Source organism: Cyprinus carpio, chromosome B3, assembly GCF_018340385.1.
Source record: "Cyprinus carpio isolate SPL01 chromosome B3, ASM1834038v1, whole genome shotgun sequence".
Taxonomy (NCBI): Eukaryota; Metazoa; Chordata; class Actinopteri; order Cypriniformes; family Cyprinidae; genus Cyprinus; species Cyprinus carpio.
The window spans coordinates 29,789,630-29,808,720 of NC_056599.1; the positions used below are offsets into that span (position 1 = coordinate 29,789,630).

General features: G+C 41.4%; 1 protein-coding gene across 1 annotated transcript in view; it reads right to left on the bottom strand.

Annotated features, from left to right (window-relative positions):
- Positions 1–19,091, bottom strand: part of LOC109057510 (suppressor protein SRP40-like) — a 39,186-nt gene that overhangs the window by 4,350 nt on the left and 15,745 nt on the right. Inside the window, exons 2-11 of the mRNA XM_042721403.1 lie at positions 18,004–18,178; positions 17,653–17,757; positions 12,736–12,887; positions 12,589–12,636; positions 12,295–12,370; positions 11,960–12,006; positions 8,040–8,127; positions 7,710–7,756; positions 7,482–7,512; positions 7,072–7,118 (exon numbers count right to left, since the gene is read on the bottom strand). Of these exons, the coding sequence (XP_042577337.1) occupies positions 7,072–7,118; positions 7,482–7,512; positions 7,710–7,756; positions 8,040–8,127; positions 11,960–12,006; positions 12,295–12,370; positions 12,589–12,636; positions 12,736–12,887; positions 17,653–17,757; positions 18,004–18,175 (813 nt within the window). The 5' untranslated portion in view covers positions 18,176–18,178. The remainder of the gene's footprint in view (positions 1–7,071; positions 7,119–7,481; positions 7,513–7,709; positions 7,757–8,039; positions 8,128–11,959; positions 12,007–12,294; positions 12,371–12,588; positions 12,637–12,735; positions 12,888–17,652; positions 17,758–18,003; positions 18,179–19,091) is intronic.

Genomic DNA, 19,091 nt, shown 5'->3' on the forward strand with positions numbered 1-19,091 from the left:
AGGTGAAATATAAAGTTAGTTAGTTGGGTTAATGAGCTGTACGTATTTAGTTATTTTTAATAACTCCCTCAGAATTCTTTCAGTATCAAGCTGTTGTTTACACATAATTTAATAGAATGATTATTATTATTTATTCTTATTTTAAACTATAGATCTCCGGACGTCACATGACCCTTTCTATTTATACCACCATGCTGGCAGGCAGGGACAGCCAGGAGTGAATATGTAATGAGTGGCGCCAGCATGAATTTCAAAGCAACAGAGCTCACTGTGCAATTTAATTCAAAAGACATAGACCTGTACATAGCAAAACTTAATAGATGAAAATAACAGATCCCTATAGATGGTTTTATCGGCAACAACATAAACAAATGTTACTGCGCATGCACGCTTTTGTGGCCCTAACTTAACTTCCGGTATACAGACTTATTTAAAATGCAAATTCATTCTCTGCCAGCAGGAGGTGCTTTAAGGCGGGAGAAACAGAGGTTTCCCAGGTAACGGCTGTACACAAAGCATGAACCGCTTGTGCTTACAAGCCCTCATGCTTTATCAGGCATAAAACATGCAAGATGAATTGAAAATGACATCGAAAAATTTTCAAAAGACAGTCTTCCTACGTGCATCGTTTTGATTTTTAAACGTGCTGTATGTGCTCATGTTTATTCAACTTCCTTTTGGAAAATTGGTCAGTTTTGATATCGTGGCGGGTCGCCACAAAAAAAATAAATGTATGGAAAACACATCCCACAGCACAACCTGAGCCCAACTTCATTACTCATCACTTTAACTTTAACTGCGTTTGTAGCCAGGGCAACTAGCCAGACCGATAAACAAACACAGACCAGAAGTTAACTTCGGGCCAGGCGTGTGTGCCCGATGAAACGGTCTATAATGCCCCCAGGGTGCTTTTAACGTACATATCAATAAGTTACAACTACCTCATCAACTTTTCCTCGTCCTACTCCGGAGACTAAAAGCCTAGAAAAAGCCTGGAGGGGTACAAATGGATGCAATCTAATTTTTGATGAATAAACCTGCTATGTCATCATTGAAAGGGTATGTCAAGTGTGTTGTTAGCTAACGTAATCGACCATAGCTATCATTGTAAATAGCCAGTAGCTATATCACCGTGAGTACAGTAGACATCATAAATATCATGAAATCTTAACCCGTTTAATCCCTAAGTTTGTGTTGGTTTGTACGTTTTATTGCAGTGAACCATTTTAGTTGTCTATCAGGATCCTTAGGAACATGATAAAATGATTTCCCCTTTGCTTTATGGAACAATCACATAGGAAAATGCATATTTTTCAATTAACTCTTTCCCTGCCATTAACGAGTTATCTCTTCTTTTAGAAGACAATGCTTCCCCGCCATTAACAAGTTTTTACGGCTTTTCATGTTTCACTGTTATACACTCGAGGGCATTATTAAACACCTTCTGAAAGAATACAAAACCTCCCGAACAAAAACACACATGAACAGGACGGAAAAACAAGCGATCTCTTATGTAAACAGATGCATATGATAAATAATGCGATCATCAGCAATAGACAGCATACACAAAAATGAGTAAATGGAGTAAAATGATGAGCCAGGAAGTGGTATATGGCTGTGCAAGCTTTGGAGGTGTTGATGGAAGCGATTTACTGCATTTATGATTTGATAATTGTACTGAATATTATCCAGATGTAGTTTTTGATAAAAATGTGATTTTCTCACCTTTTTGCTCAAAATTATAATTTTTTGTGAAACCTACCTATATTCAAGTGTTGATAAAAATGAATGCTTTAAGCTAGAATAAAACAGTTCCCTTTCAAGGGAACTTCAAACTGCGTCCTCTAGGGGTCGCTATGTGGAACACCTCGTCGTGACCTGTGTCTGAAGCATACATTGAAAAAACACCAACGAGTTGGCCGGCGACAGCCTCTGACGTCAATACCGGCGTGACTATAAACAGGCACCGGGATAACACGTCATTCTCTTCTTCGTCTTCACTGACTGTTTTGTTTGAAGTGTGCATCTGAAAGAACTGGTAAGAGTGCTCTTTCTCTGTCTATCATGGCGACTACTAGCAAGTGTTTAGATAATGTGTGCGTGTCGGCGTTATTTGACACCTGATGACACACACAATCTTTGCGTCATTTGTTTTTTGTACAGAGCACGCACGTGATGTCTTTGAGGAGGCAATCTGCGTGCATTGTGAGCGTTTTTTCAATGAAAAAGCTCCACTCTCGTTCGTCTCTCTTTCCGAGAAAAAAAAAAAAGACAGCCATCTGCTTCCCGCGGTTCAGCATCCGCCACTGCTGAGGCACAGAGGAGAATGAGCACGTGAGAATTTCAGGTGGATCTGTCTGAATGATTTAGAGAGGGACTTTCCCTTTCACGCTCGTAATGGCGGCGGACGAGAGAGAGCCTCGGGAGGATGATGTTATATCTTTAACACTTTCTGATACTGAGGTTAGTGCTCTGCTGGGTTTTTACCCAGGAAAAAGCAGGAGCTATTTGAGGATGGTGAAGAAGCTGAGGCTGAGCCTTCTCAATTCTCCTGCCCTTTGTATGTAGAGCTGTTGGAGGTTATGGATCGGATCGCAAGCCACGGCAAGGTTGAAACGCTAACAAGGTGACGCTGTGAGGCCGCCTCGATGAGTGTTGTCTTTCCGACCATAGCCCTCCAGCTCAGGTGAGCCTTCCATTTCTGCCTGATCTCCATACAGAGATCGAAAGGAAATGAAAGAGGCCATTTTCTTCTCGCATCCATCGGTTTCGGCATAAGAGTTTTGCCGACATCGAGGCGATGCGCGAAAACGGCTATGAGAGGATGCCCCCTGTAGAAAGAGCTTTCTTTCTGCGGGGGAGACATCCTCTCTTAATCTCCCTCCTTGCCATCTAAGCCCCTTGAAGAAATACATCTCGCTTTAATGGCAAGGCATACGCAGCAGCAGGTCAGGCTGTGGCTTTATTACACACGATGGTGGTGCTTCAAGCATATCAGACTGATCTGCTAAGAGACCTGGATAGAGGGGAAGGCCTTTTTCCTGATCAGGTAGCCGAGCTGCGCTGCACCACATATCTCTCTCCAGGCTACCAAGCAGGCTGCCTCTGTCATGCGCAGGACCATGGTGGTAGCGGAGAGACTTCTGTGGATGAACCTGGCAGTCATCGAGAAGAAAGCCTTTTCAGGCTCAGGTTTCGCCTTCTGAACTTTTTGGTATTTCCGTTGAGACGGTGATCGAGAAGTTTGGGGAGACGAAGGTGCACTCCGCTGCTTTCAGATCCTTCGTTCCATGAAGGTACAGGTCTGAGCCCGAGCAACATAGGGGTCCTGGCCTGTCTTGATCTGAGGATCAAAGATGGGCACAGAAGGCTAGTTTCGCGACTCGTGCTTCTCCCCCACCTGCGGGCAGGGGTAAGAGGAATTGTGGGTCACAAGGAGGTAAGCAGAACCTAAGGGATGTGATCCAGACGAGGCAGCGTTCTCGTCTGAATCAGCGATACCGAGGTATCTACTCATTCCCTTTAGGGATTTTTAACTTCTGCTTTTATCCTCCCCTTCCTAATTCCCCTGTAACCACCAGCTCTCCACCTGATCAAGGTTAGGTGGAAACCTCTCGCATAATAGTCTCCTATGCTGGACCTATAATGTTTTTGGCTGGTTCTATGTTCATAGCAACCACCTTACTGATGGTCCGGACTAAAAGGAGGCGCCCCTTGAGTGGGGCTCCAGCGCAGGAGGGTGGGAGTATAAAAATAACCCTTTCTGTATATACTTATGTGTAAATTGCTGGCGGTTATGTGTCTACTAATAAACTCTGTGAGTTTCCTTTGCAGTGCTCAGTTACAGTGTTTACTAAACACTCGTCAGCACCAGCCATCCGGCTTCATGTTCCGGTATTAGGCGGCTGAGATCACAAGTTTCTGCGGGAGCCTACTTGATCATCAGGCCTGGCACAGCACTGCAGGGAATTTCATGGATGTCCAGCCAGGTCAACCTGAGGGGTCTCCTGGCCGCTTAGCTGTGCTGTCGCATCCAGTGGGAAGTGAAGGTGGCAGTTACAGAAGTCTTCTTGTATATGCTGCCTTAGGTGATGCTCCCCTTGCTAGAGGTTTGTAAAATTTGAGCTTGCCTCTCCCGTGCGGTTCAGCGCCTCTGCGATGCTTAGGAACCTTCAGGTACACACACTAAGCTCTGTGTACTTTCTGAAAACCACATGGTGGTCAGTGTGCACATGAACACTTTGCGCACTTTCTAAAAATACACGTATTGGTAAGTGTGCACACAAGACTCTGCGCACTTTCTGAAATCCTGTATGGTAAGCTCCACCTCGTTCCCTTTCTTGAGATGATTAGACCTTGGTTCCTTGGGCTCCATTCAGCCAGTGTGTATTCGTTTATACACTTCAAGCATCGCTTCCCTCAACATGGGGGCTATTTGGGCGATTCTCGTGGTAGTTTAGCAGCGCTCCCCTTTTCCAAGAAGGGTTGCCTATTAGCGCGCTACTCTGGATTCGGAGTTCTCCTCTCATATGAGACTGAGTTCACTGTTTTTCCCCAGAACGCTCCAGCATTATTTCCACAGATCGAGTTGATGACTCTCAAACATACTGTTTTGAGATGCACCATTCCATCTATGAGCTGCTCTATCAGAGTGCCACGAGAGCCCTTCCTTAGAACAGTATTTGAAAATCCATGCTATGGTAAGTGTGCACGTGAAGTCTTTGCACACTTTCTGAAATCCACACTGTGGTAAGTTTGCACGCTAGTATTCTGCATTCTTTCTAAAATCCTATATGGTGAGGGCTTCGCGCGGTTGCTTCGTGCCCTTTCTTGAGTTGGTAAAAGCCCCGTTCATCTTGGGCGCCACTCCACCTATGTATCCTCGGATACCTATCTAAACAGGGTGTTGCTACTGGAGATCTGTTGAGACAGCTCCTTCAGCAAGCTTTTGCGAGAGCCCTTGTGTGACAGGCAAGACTTAGCATAAAATGCTAGGTTCCTAGCCGTATGCCTTTAAAGGATTCCTTCCTGATTCCAAGCCTTCAGCTCTACCCCGGGCTGAGGCCCTAACAATTAAGTTGGGTATGTAGCTTAGGCCTTTGGCCATAAGGGGTACTGTCACAGACAGTCGTCTAAACGTCCCAGGGGCAACTCCCATGGAAATGGTAGAGTTGATACTTAGTGTTCGCCATGATTCTGGCCTGCACTCCCCTCAGCATGGCGGTGTGGGTATACTGTTCCCCATAGCGACCCCTAGAGGACGCAGTTCGAAGTTCCCTTGAAAGGGAACGTCTCAGGTTACGAATGTAACCATGGTTCCCTGAGTAGGGAACGAGACACTGCGTCCTCTAGCTCCCTGCCATGCTTCAGATGCAAGCTTCAGACGAAGAAGTGAATGACGTGTTATCCCGGTGCCTGTTTATAGTCGCGCCGGTATTGTCATCAGAGGCTGTCGCCAGCCAACTCGTTGGTGTTTTTTCAATGTATGCTTCAGACACGGGTCACGACGAGGTGTTCCCCATAGCGACCCCTAGAGGACGCAGTGTCTCGTTCCCTACTCAGGGAACCATGGTTACATTCCTAACCTGAAATGATTTTTTTGTTTAAAAGTAGATGCTTTGATCTTTATTTTGGTGTTTGCATATTCAAATATTCATACAGCAAATTATACTATAGGCCATCAAATTTTAGTGAAAATCATCAAAATCGCTGGTGATGGCTGGCAACTTTTTTCAAATATGCTGGTGGGAAAAGAGTTAAAGAGAGAATATTATAATTTGGTGGTTATGGTTTTAGTGTTTTTTATAATATGCTGGTGGGAAAAGAGTTAAAGATTCTCTTTTTAAGATTGATAGGTCCTTATTGATCACATCTCAGTGGGTGAAGTCGTGGCCTAGTGGTTAGAGAGTTTAACTCCTAACCCTAAGGTTGTGGGTTCGAGTCTCGAGCCGGCAATACCACGACTGAGGTGCCATTGAACCCCCAACTGCTTCCCGGGCGCCGCAGCATAAATGGCTGCCCACTGCTCTGGGTGTGTGTTCACGGTGTGTGTGTGTGTGTGTGTTCACTGCTGTGTGTGTGCATTTTGGATGGGCACAAATTCTGAGTATGGGTCACGTCACATCTCAGATTGACTGCATGTTTATTTGCGCGGCTGGATGTTGTACTCATGAAAAATTATCACATTGTTTGTATTTGCTAAAACTGATTTACTCAAGTCAAAACACGGACGGAATTGGCGTTAGCGTGAGCGCCACTTATTGTGATGCGGGAGCATGACTTGCCAGTGTTCTGACGACTTGTGCTACCCTGTCAGATTTTGCTACCTCCCATTAAAATGGATGGTAGCATAATTTGATAGTGAAAAGTTCCACCTATCAGATTTTGCTTCCAGCATGATATTAATAAGGTGTGAAGCTTTATTAACATGTACACCTACCCCAACCCTAAACCTACCCTTACAGTAGGATAAATACAGTGTTGGTGACATAATCTGATAGGTAGCATTATTTGTCAGAACACCGGCAGATGATTCCGCAGCCTTCCTCGAACAGTTGTGTTCAGGACTTTTTTTGATTTACTTAACGGATATTGCGTGAGGGGGCAAGAAACGGGCCAAGAGAGGTCACGTAAGGGACACATAAATTAAGCCGGAACATCCCGGCTAATACTGGATGGTTGGCAACCCTAGCTTCACCAGCCTGTTCAGGCATCCTGGTGCACAGCAGTTGTCCACCATGTTGAAATAGTAAGGTTTGTAAGGTCTAAATAGTCTGGTTTTAAATTATGGTTCAACCACTGACATTACCAATACTACAGCCTCTATAGTGCTCTCCTGATGGCCTGCCAAAATGGCGGAGTTTAGATTGCTTGACGTCAACCTCCGCAGCTCTATAGAATATTAAGTCTAAGAGTCTACTGCTGTTATGACATTCTGTCATTAATAATAATAATGTATATATTTCCATTTATGATTATACATAATCATGCACATGCTAAACTCAACTCTCAAAAATAGGATAATACACATACAATAATAATTTACAATTGACCAATACATGCACATCTCACCATTTTGACTCTTTCAGCAACAGATACAGACTCATCTGAAAAACTGTCTGTATGTGGTAGAAAACAAACATAAACCATAAACATTTTTAGAGTCAACAAATGAACACATAAACAAAAACACTAACAATAAGGGAAAAGGCATTTTGATAATCTAGACTCATCAGCCTGGTTTAATATGTGCAAAACGTCCTCAAGCAAGTATAGTGGAGATCAGAGACTGGTAAGACTTTTCAAAGCCCAATGGTTATTGTTCAACTATAAATATTCTTATTCTAATGAGAAGCAAAAACAAGAGATGTGAAAGAAACCATGGCTCTTCACAGTCTAATAAAAATATGAAATTTGAAAAATCATAAAGTTCAAAATAAGAGAAACAACATAATATATAGAAAATAAAAGAGCTCACTAACATCTGTCATTGGCAGTAGATTCTCTCCTGTTCTGTGCCAAAAAGAAAGGATAAGATTAAAGCCATTGTTGATGTATTAATGGAGGATATGTGGGCACAGTAATTAGGCACATTTCAGTAACTGAGGGAGAAGATGAAATATAAAGATAGTTATTTGGGTTAATTAAGCAGTTCTAAATTCCAATCCTTGCACAATAATTTACAATTGCTCACTACATGCACATCTCACCTTTTTGACTCTTACAGCAACAGATACAGACTCATCTGAAGAACTGTCTGTGTGTAGTAGAAAACAAACATGAACTATAAACATTTTTAGGGTCAATGTAGATGACCACATAAAAAACAGGAACACTAACAATAAGAAAAAAAGCTCTTTGGCAATCTAGATTCAGCAACCTGGCTTAATATGTGCAAAACGTTCTTAAGCAAGTATAGTGGGGATCAGAGAACTAAAGAACAGCTAATAAACAGTAAATGATGTAATATTGAGACAGAGATAACTTATGGTAGATCACTAACTAATAAATCTGAAATGCAAATGTTCATTCAAACTCACCCAGCTGGATTGTTTCCTCTTCAATTCTACATTCAGGTTTTTCCAGAGTCTTGGAAAACAATCTTTTATGGGACTCTGTCTGTGTCACCTATGGTAAAATATTATGGTAGTGATTTTAAAACATTAAATGGATACAGGTATAAAGAGGTAACAGGTGCATCCACTCATTCAGATTTTTGCTTCAGAGTCAAATGGGTGAATGAATTTCAACTGCACAAAGCCAATCGTTTCTGAGAGCTGGAAGGAGAAGAGGTTGTTCTGGTTGGCGTTATGGTGCATACAGCGGTGTCCCTGTCATCAGCGATTCCCCTGGGCACTTCAACTAAAAGAGCAAATCACGGATGAGTCGCATCTTTTTAAAGATGCCACTCTGTCCATGTCCTCTTGGTTGCAGTTGTTATCTGTCTTCTGTCAACAGCCATGATCGTTGTCTTCAGTGTCTGGGCATCCAACACACTGAAGCTGTGTTTGTGGATGGTTCATGTGTTCACTTGTGAGCGTATGAAAATGGCAGCGCTGTGATCGCATCTCTCTCTCCTCAAGGTGATGAGAGTGGCACACTTTCTCTGTCTCCTCCCACAGTGGCTGTCTTGTGCGGCTCCTGAGTGATTTTGGCTCATGACGGTCCCAGCATTTCATTCGGTGCACCGCCATTCTTACTGTTTCGTTCGAGGGTCGGGCATGGCAGTACAGTGTCCTCCCCTTCGTGCTGTCCCTGTCTCCCCCCCATGTCTTTACGAAGGTTGCAGAGGGCGCCCTTACCCCGTTATGGGAAGTGGGCATCAGGATCCTCAACTATCTCAAGCATGTCCCACTCGTGAGAACAGATGTGCGATCACAGGGACCTGGCGCTCCGGTGCCTCAGCTATTTGGTGCTTTGGATCAAATGGGAAAAGATCAAGCTTTACTCCGTACACTGAATCTCATTCTCGGTATAGAGTTAGACTTGATGAGTATGATGGCGTCTCACCAATGAGCATGCCCAGTCAGTGCTGAACTGCCTGAGTTCCCTCAGAGGCATTCGCACCTGCAGTCATGCCGCTCAGATTGCTTCATATGAGACCTCTTCAGCACTGGTTACAATCCAGTGTCCAGAGATGGGCATGGAGCGGCGGTACAGTTCTCGTGACCATCATGCCGACGGGTTGCCGCTCCTTCAGCCCCTGGGCAGACCTTGCCTTTCTACAGGCCGGAGTGCCCTTAGAACAAGTCTCTCGGCATGTCGTTGTCATGACGGATATCTCCAGTGTGGGCTGGGGTTGCCTTGAGATGCTGGCAGTGCTACTAGTCTTGCGGCAGTTCCGGCCAATGCTGCTTGGCAAGCACATGTTGGTCCGCACAGACAACACTGCGACTGTTTCATACATCAACTGGCAGGGCTGTATATGATCACGTCGCATGTCACAACTCGCCCGCCATCTCCTCCTCTAGAGTCACTTGAGGCTCAAGTCGCTGCACACCATCCACATTCCGTGCGGCCGACGTGCTCTCACGACAGCTTATTTTTCCCTGGACAGTGGCGACTTCATTTCCAAGTGGTCCAGCTGAGCTGGAGTCGATTTGGGGAAGCTCAGGGGGAACTGTTTGCTTCTCACTAGTCCTCCCACTGCTTTTTATACTATTCCTTGACTCAGGCCCTCCTCGGCATGGATGCATTGGCACACAGCTGGCCCGGGCTCTACACAAGTATGTGTTTCCTCCAGTGAGCCTTCTTGCACTCACACTGTGCAAGGTCAGGGAAGATGAGGAACAGATCTTGCTGGTTGCACCTTACTGCCCATTAGGCTCAGAAACTCATGCTCCTTGCGGATCTCCTTTCTCGGGGGCTCGGCACCCTATAGCACCTGCGTCTGGATCTTGGGATGTGGCAGACCTAAGTTATATGCCACTGGTGGTGGAAGACACTTTCACTCAGGCCAGAGCCCTCTCTATGAGGAGAGCTTTTTCCTTGAAGTGGAGTCTGTTCGAAAACTGGTGTTGTTCTCACCGAGAAGACCCCTGGAGATGCACAATTGAAGTCGTGCTTTCTTTCCTGCAAGAGAGGTTAGAGTGTAGGCTGTCACCCTCCACCTTGAAAGTGTATGTTGCTGCTACTGCAGCACATCACGAAGCAGTGGACAGCCGGTCCCTGCATAAGCATGATCTGGTCATTAGGTTCCTGAGGGGTGCCAGAAGGTTAAATCCTCTTAGTCACCCTGGTGCCCTTCAGGGATCTCTCTACCGACCTGGCTGGCCTTCAGAGGGATCCCTCTGACTGCACTTCCATCAAGAAGGTTGGGGACCTCCAAACATTTTTGGTGAGCGAAGAGTGCCTTGTGTTCAGGCCGGCCTACTCTTACATTGTCCTGAGGCCCCGGCCTGGATACGTGCCCAAGGCTCCCACCACACCATGGTGAACCTACAAGCACTGCCCTCGGATGAGGAAGACCCAGCCTTAGCATTGCTGTGTCCCATAAAGGTGTTGTGCATATATGTGGACCGCACCTGGAGTTTCAGAAGTTCTGAGCTGCTCTTGCTCTGCTACAGAGGACATCAAAAAGTGAAGGCTGTCTCCAAGTAGAGTTTGGCCCACTGGATATTGGATGCCATCGCCTTGACGTAGCAATCCCAAAGCAAGCCATTCTCCCTGGTGGTGAGGGCTCAATCCACACAGAATGTTGCCTCCTATGCGCTGGCGCACAGCACCTCTCTGGCAGACATCTGTAGAGCTGCGGGCTGGGCGACAATGAACACCTTTGCAAGATTTTACAGTCTCCGTGTTGAGCCAGTTTCTTCCTGTGGGTTGGGTAATAGGTAATTAGCGGGAAGGACCGGGCGGTTTCGCGCTTGCTGCACCATCGCCCTTCACACGGTGATGCGAGCACCTTTTTCCTCCTGTAAGTTCCCCGGATGGCGAACCCTGGTTGAGTGTCTTCCAGCACCCCCGGCAGTCAGACTGGGCGGAGCAGTCTGACGCCAGGCCCAGTATTGGTGTTAGGTTGCCTGGGTCTCTGGTCAGCCCTTGTACTGGGCTAGGTGTCCATATAACTTGATTCCATTCAGGCGATCCCATATGTGTATTCTTCCATGGTAAGGTTTCCCTCTCTGTCAACCCGTGTCTTCCCTTTGACAGACCATTCTGTCAGTCTCTGCTGGCAGTTGTTCCTCCCTACCTTCAGCAAGGACCTGCCTCAGAGTACCATTCCATATGTAGTACTGCCCTAGGCCTGGGTCAGTCCATATTAGCATCTCCACATGATACCTCCCTACCGGAAGGATGTGGCCACTGTAGAGTCCTTACCTTGGAAGGCTCGCTTCCCCATCATTATTGCCTAAGCTGAGAACAACAAATAGGAAAGATCTGAAGCAAATCTTTCACTGTAGGTTGAAATCCCTTCTGTTAAGAATTTTTTTGTGGATGGAACAGGAGCATGGCTATCTCCAGTTGATTTTGATGTACCCACGGGCACCAAGGTCAGTAAATTTGCGCTGGGGTGTTGGGAAGGTTACGACCATTGCATAGCATTTGTCTGACACGCGGCTGCTTGTCAACATTTGTGGTGCCACATGGCTGCGACAGTGTTCAGATTGTGGCACTTTCCATGGACCCCTATAGAAACAGTAGGCATTCTGAGACATTCGCCTGGGACTGCAAATTTGCAATGGCTGGTCTAGCATGAAAAATAAGCATTTTTAACACTATTTGAGCAAAATAAACAACATTTATGATACAGTTTTTGTCAGATTTCAGTTTTGCTGAATTTGATGTTTTCCGATTCAAAGAGATAAGAGCTGCACTTGCATGCCGGAGAGGCATTTCAAAGATGGCCGCCGAGTGACATGACTTGCCTTAAAGGGACTTTGGCTAAACTCAACTCTCCAAAGTAGGATATTACACATACAATAATAATCTACAATTGATCAATACATGCACATCTCACCGTTTTGACTCTTTCAGCAGCAGATACAGACTCATCTGAAGAACTGTCTGTATGTGGTAGAAAACAAACATAAAGCATAAACATTATTAGGGTCAATGTAGATGACCACATAAAAAAAACAGAAACACTAACAATGAGAGAAAACTCTTTGGCAATCTAGACTTAGCAGTTTGTCTTAATATGTGCAACATGTCCTCAAGCAAGTATAGTGGGGATCAGAGAACTGAAGAACAAGTAACACAAAGTAAATAGTGTGATGTTGAGACAGAGATCAGATCAGTAATGGTAGATCACTAATTAATGAATCTGAAATGCAAATGTTGATTCAAACTCACCCAGCTGGATTGTTTCCTCTTCAATTCCACATACAGGTGTTTTCGGAGTCCTGGAAAACAATCTTTTTGGTGTCGCCTATGTTAAAATAGTGGTAATAATGGTAGTGATTTTAAAACATTTCTCCATGATAATAACTAATGAATAATTGTCATAAGTAAAAAAGCCCAAAATATCAAAGTTGATTCATAACCCACATAATACAATCACTGTTGTGAGGTTGAACTACAACATATGAATATGGTTTGATTTAAAACCTATGGGCTTATAACTTTGGTACTGTATATACAAAATACCTCTCTATTTGACTCCCTCATTTGTCCAAATTCTGAAAGACACCCATTCTAGGAGAAAAAAGGAAGGATCATATAAATAAGATGAGGTTCACATATGTTCATAAAAATGTCAAACAAATTCAGACCTTACACTAGCTGTGTACATACTTGTATGAGTTCCAGTAATTTAAATGGTTGAAAGCCATTTGATGGCTTGTAATAGATGCTACTCTTCCACTTCTTGTGATGCCCTTTTCCTCCAAACTTCTCAAACATACTGGGCGTAAACCATTTCCCTTTACATAAAATACACTTCTCTCCTAAAGACAGAGAAACATAAGAAACATACAGAACATATGAATACAGTATCATGTCACTGAAACCAAACCTTTTTGAAAACTCCTGCCAGGGTGAAGATTTTGAGAAACTCTGGTTTGATTGTTGTCATGTAGCCTGTGAAACTGGAGATTTTGGCTTATGACATCAGAGTCCATGCTTTTTTGTCAGGCTTCTGATTGGCCAACATGGCTTTACAGTTAGGGTTATATCCCCACCTGTTGGTTTGGTATGCTCTTGAGAGCACTTAATAGCATGTTTTTGTGTTTTCATGTGGATGACATTTTTTTAAACAAAGGAGGAAAAACTGTTAAATGTAAAAAAATAGCCGTGTATATGTAGACTAAGCCTAAAAAGACAAAAATATTGGGACACTAAACTCAAGCACCTAGCCACGCTGTCTGCATTTACAAACATTTACAAACATCATTTACAAACATCTGTAAAAAAACTGGTTCTTTCTGAACAGCTCAGTGCATTCATGCATGATACTGTGACAGGATGCCACCTTTGCAATAAGTCAGTTTGAGTTCGATAAGAAGAAAAGATCTAAATTATCCAGTTGCGGTACACTTTTTAACTTTGAATCATGATGTAACCTCTTTACGTTTTTGTGGGATTGAAAAAGTAACTTTGCCACCTAGAGGTGGAGACATTGAATTACTTCTACAAAGACGCAAACTGTTTTGGATTTACACCCTTCAAACTTTATCACCTATGGGTATGAACGATGAAGCATTATTTAATGTAATGCTATAGTCATGCAATTGTTTTGAATGAGGTGTTTTTTCCACTATGTATTCATGATGAGTTTGAGTGACTGTGGAACCTGACTGATTGTTATAACTGTTTAGAATTACAATTTGATGCTGTTTGATGACGATGTGTTGATTATGTGTCTTTTGGATGATTTTGTTAACCTATAGGGGATCTTGATTGTTGTAACTATAACAACTGTTTATGATGTGGTGCTAATTATATACTCCCAATGAGTTTAATTATTTGCAGATGGAACTCTGTTAATTGGTCATGTGTTTATCTCAAAAGAGATGAATTTGAACATTTATATACTCCTGATGAAGGTCGTGTGACCGAAACGTTGTGTGATTAAAAATTTATTTTAAATTTATTTTAAATTTATTTTATAAATAGTGTGTGGGAGTTCCTTATATGAATAAGTCAGTTTGTAAAATTTCATCCCTGTTGCCAGGGGTGGATTAAGGTGGTCAGGGGCCCCTAGGCTCCTCTTTGTGTGACCCCCCAAATCATTATGCTTTACTGGAGAAATGTATTTAGTGTCATACATGGTCCACACGCAAACAGTAAGGTGAACTGTCATACACACACAGCCAATCCTACAGTGTTTCCTCTACATTGCCAGTGTCCCCACAGTAATTTGTGAGACTGTGGTGGGTGCACATTAGTTCCTCTAGAGCAGGGATCTCCAACCCTGCTCCTGGAGAGCTACCATCCTGCAGACTTCAGTTCCAACCCTGCTCCAACTCACCTGTCTGTAATTATCAAGTAGCACTGAACACCTTGATTAGCTGTTTCAGGTGTGTTTGATGGGGGTTGGAGCTGAAATCTGCAGGACAGTAGCTCTCCAGGAGCAGGGTTGGAGACCCCTGCTCTAGAGGGTTCAAGGCGTATGCCCCCCTGTAAGTTAATTTTGTTCATTTTAAATTTAAATGCATAAATCTGGTGCATTTTGAGAGCAGAATCAAGTGACTAGATCAATGAAGAAATATGTGCTCTTGTAAACAATTTTGTGCTCTTGTAGTAGTTTATTTATTGGTTGCATATATGTGAATGTGATGGTAAGGCTCAATTTTTATAAAAACTACAAAAGCTATTCTGTCAAGAACAGTGAATGATTTTCTCCTCCTCTTTTGTTGTTTGATTATCATTACCACCGACACTTAATTAACTCAAGAGACGAGACATGAAATTGGGTTCACGAGAACAAGATGATAATTCTCAATGACCACAAAAACATAACTGGAAAAAAATAGTCTGCAGGTGCATTTAGAATTGTTTTAACTAATCATCTGGTAATAAATGCCATTTCAGTTCTACTTTCTGAGTATGATTTATCATATTTAGTAAAAGACAACAACACTCAAGCACTGTAAAAGGTTTTGCCACAAACTCAACTGACTGGCTTCTCTCATGTATCATTTCAGTCTCTTCAGACCATAAAACTGTAAATGAACAATGAGCTTCTAGAACATTTGACCTCCTAACTGAACGCCTTTTCACAAATTGAAAATAGAAATAAAAACAGTAGAAATAACAAAAAATAAACAACATAGTTATTTCTTAGCTGTATTAAGTGCAAACAATAAGTGCAGCCATAATCAAAGTAGCCTACTCTCTCAATATTCAAAGTGCAAATAGAGACCAAATTTTCCCAGCATGATACACAGCTACAGACAACTACACAACCTATTGTAGCCTACACACTAATAACAGCCTAGATATGTTATGTAGCCTAATTTGCTCACATCATCAAGTATAAAGTTGTACTAAGAGTCATATAGAATGGTGTAAAGCACCCCACCACTGGACTCTGGAGCAGAGGAAATCTGTTCTGTGGAGTGATGAATCACTCTTATCTGTCTGGCAGTCTGATGGGTGAGTCTGGGTTTAATGGATACAAGGAGAACGTTACTTGCCAAACTGCATCGTGTCAACTTTCAACTTTGGTGGAGGGATAGTGTGCTGAGGCCCGTTGTGCATAAACATGAGGCTGTTTTTCAGGATTTATACCAGGCCCCTTATTTCCAGTGAAGGGGAAAACTTAATTTTCTAACTTCATGAGAACAGTTTGAGTAAGGCTCTTATCTTTTCCAGCATGACTGTGCCCTAGTGCATAAAGCCAGGTCCGTAAAGCTGTGGATGAGTTTGGTATGGAAGAACTTGACTGGTCCCCACATTTGTAGCCCTGATCTCAACCCCATCAAACACCTTTGGGATGAATTGTAATGGCTCTGCTGGATGAATAGGCCAAAGAAAAAAAATATTGTAGAAATCCTTCCAAGTAGAATAATTCTGCTATAGGATCATTCCACAAAATCAGTGCCTTTTTCACTTGGGGAAAAAAAAAAAACAAGTATAATCAACATTTTTATTTATATCCACGAAATGAAGACACCTTAAATTGACAAGAAATTGTACTGTGCCATCTCAGTATATGTAATTTATTATTTTATGACTATTGTTCTACCTCATGTTTTGGTATTTTTGTCAACTCTGTTACCGACACAAGTGTTACTAGAAACTATAATTTTATATATAATTAAAACTGTGATAGTTTTCACATTATATGAGAAGCATTTTAGTCCCTCTTTTCACTGGGATTGTGATTTTGTTTTTAAAAAAAATTTCACTGGGAATTTTTTTATTTATATTTTTATATTGTCATTCAGATGACCAAGAACATTCTAATTTTGGAGGGTGACCACGTCACTTAAGAAAAAATTATTTTTACAAGAGAGACATTAAAAAATAGTAAACAGTCAATTTTTCAGTTTAAGTCAGTTCATTGTTGATTTAGCAACAATAAAGATTTACATTTTTCTAAGAGGTCTAATGTTTAAGGGTATTGCTAGATAATCTGTTTGTCTGTGTCCCCTCACAGAACTTCAAATATACTGAACTGGTTCAATTATTAGGCAAGGAAGATGATCAGATCTCGGTCTTTCTTTAATCATCTAAAACCAGACCAAGATCTTGACTTTCTTAAACATTGAAAGGCTGAGGTAAAGGTCTGCAGTCATCTTGCTGCTCGTTTGTAATTTAATTTATATGGATGCATTATTGACAATGATTTATGGGGGAAAAAAAAAAGTTTTATTGAGACTGATCATCCTATGCCGGTCATTGACAGCAACAGTAATAGTAAAAATTCCACAAATACTAACTAACATGTAACTCGCGCTCATATGCCACTGAATGATTATTTAATTAGCATTAGCTCAAAATTACACCCAGGGTGACATTTTAAACATGTTTGCATTTTACACAGACAATTTTTAAAAACAGGGTGACACCTAATCTATGTCATCCCTGTTACCCCGATGTCAAAACATGTTACCCTGAAAAGTAAAAGGACTGACAGTGACAGGTTTGACTATTTCAAACTAATTTGCTAATTACTAGCTAATAGTCAAGTTCACAAAAACGCATCGTACACTTTAAAGATTTCGATTATATTAAATGTAATAAATAATTGTTTGAATTTACATTTTAAAAATGGTAACATTATTGACACTGCATGATGCCACCCAACCCCCCAAGTCCTGCTGAAAAAGAAATATCATAGTGAGGAACAAGCCAAAAACGTTACCCTTATCAGCATAAATGTTATTTAAATTATTTAAAATAATATCTAAGTGACTTTTTTGATGTAATATTGATGAAAGAATAGTATTATGTTTTAAAATTTCTAATTTATCAAAAGGCACCAATTTCATGGAATGACCCTATAGCTGAAGCTGTTATAGCTGCAAAGTGGGAACCAACTCCATATTAATTGTCTATGTGTTTAGAATGTGATGTCATTACAGTCCCTGCTGGTGTAATGGTCTAGTGTCCCAATACTTTTGTGCATATAGTGTGTGCACGTATTTATTTATTAAGTGACACTCTACATTTGTTAAATCTGACTTTAAACACTACATATGCAATTTAATCTCACAATGTGAAAAATAAATCAAATAAATAAAATTTTTTTCTCCCAAAACTTACCATTGTCATATTTTATTCTGTACAGGTGACCTGCAATTTTTCCACAATGGACAGCCAGCTGGTCCTTTTTCCTGACCTCTTGAAAGACATCTGTTAGGTCTACCCCTTAAAATAAATAAATAAATAAATAAATAAATAAATAAATAAATAAATAAATACAATAATTAAAATATTTTCTTAGGATATAATCATTAGAGAAACAGATCAAAAGTAATCTTCATATCAATGAACAAAGACATTTCTAGGAGATGCTTGACATAATTGGATTTGCTTATGAACCTCAGCTATCTAAAGATCACTGACGGTTTCAAAAATCAAAGTTAAAAATATTAGATGTCATTTTATGCTTACCTGGAAGCCTAGAGTTTTTCGTTCTGGCTATTTTCTTTGTTTTACCATTTTGTTGATCCATCTTTCTTTTTACCCCTTGTTTTCCTTTCCTTTTTCCCGTCTCACTCATCCAGTCAGATTCTGATGAGCTGCTCCAATCCTGCTCTGAATCTGTGAATAATTCACCATCCATCCTCTGTGGCACAGTCAGCATTTAGTCAGTGATTTTTAGTGATCCGATACCTTTGATCATAAACATTTGCTATGTTGTAAACATAAAAATAACTAAATATATACATACATAATAACTGGAACTGTCCATAGATTAAAACAACTTAAAATCATAATTACATTAAAACTCATCATAGGATTTCATAAGTTGTAACTGCAGAATGTTTTTCAGAGATCCCACTCTTTTTCAGTAGTTTTGTGATTTACACTTTAGACTCCTTATATATGCAGATGTTCCAAAACCATGAGAACCTTGGTTCTTTAAGGGGAAAATATATATATTAAATTTATAGTCATCTTCATGCACCCTTGGAAGGTGCGTTTTTAAAAATGTAACTTCTTTTAATTTGAGCACAGTGTTTTTTGGCATGCATGTGTCATGCGCAAGATGCTCTGAAAGACAAGAGAAGTCTGTCTAGCATGTGTTTACATAACAGAAAAACAATGGGAAAGCAGTGCAGAGGAATGCAAACAAATGTTATGTGTGAACATAGAAATGAACACAGTAACTTGCTTCTTTGACTGTTTGTTTAAAAAAAAAAAAATACAATAAAAATAAAAAACCCCAAACCATTCATATAATGTGTGCTCTCTCAGGACATTTTTTTGTTGCCAAAAACAGCACTACAATACTATATTTGAAAAGACTGGCATCAATTAATCAGAATCAGAATCAGAATGAGCTTTATTGCCAGGTATGTTTACACATAAAAGGAATTTGTATTCATGACAGAAGCTTCTGCAGTGCAACAGAAGAATGACAGTGACAGAACAAAAAAACAGATAATAAAAGAATAAAATAATAGAACAAGTAAGGAATAACAATATACAAATTGACAATTGTATGTGTGTCAGGGACACCACCGGACACAGATGCA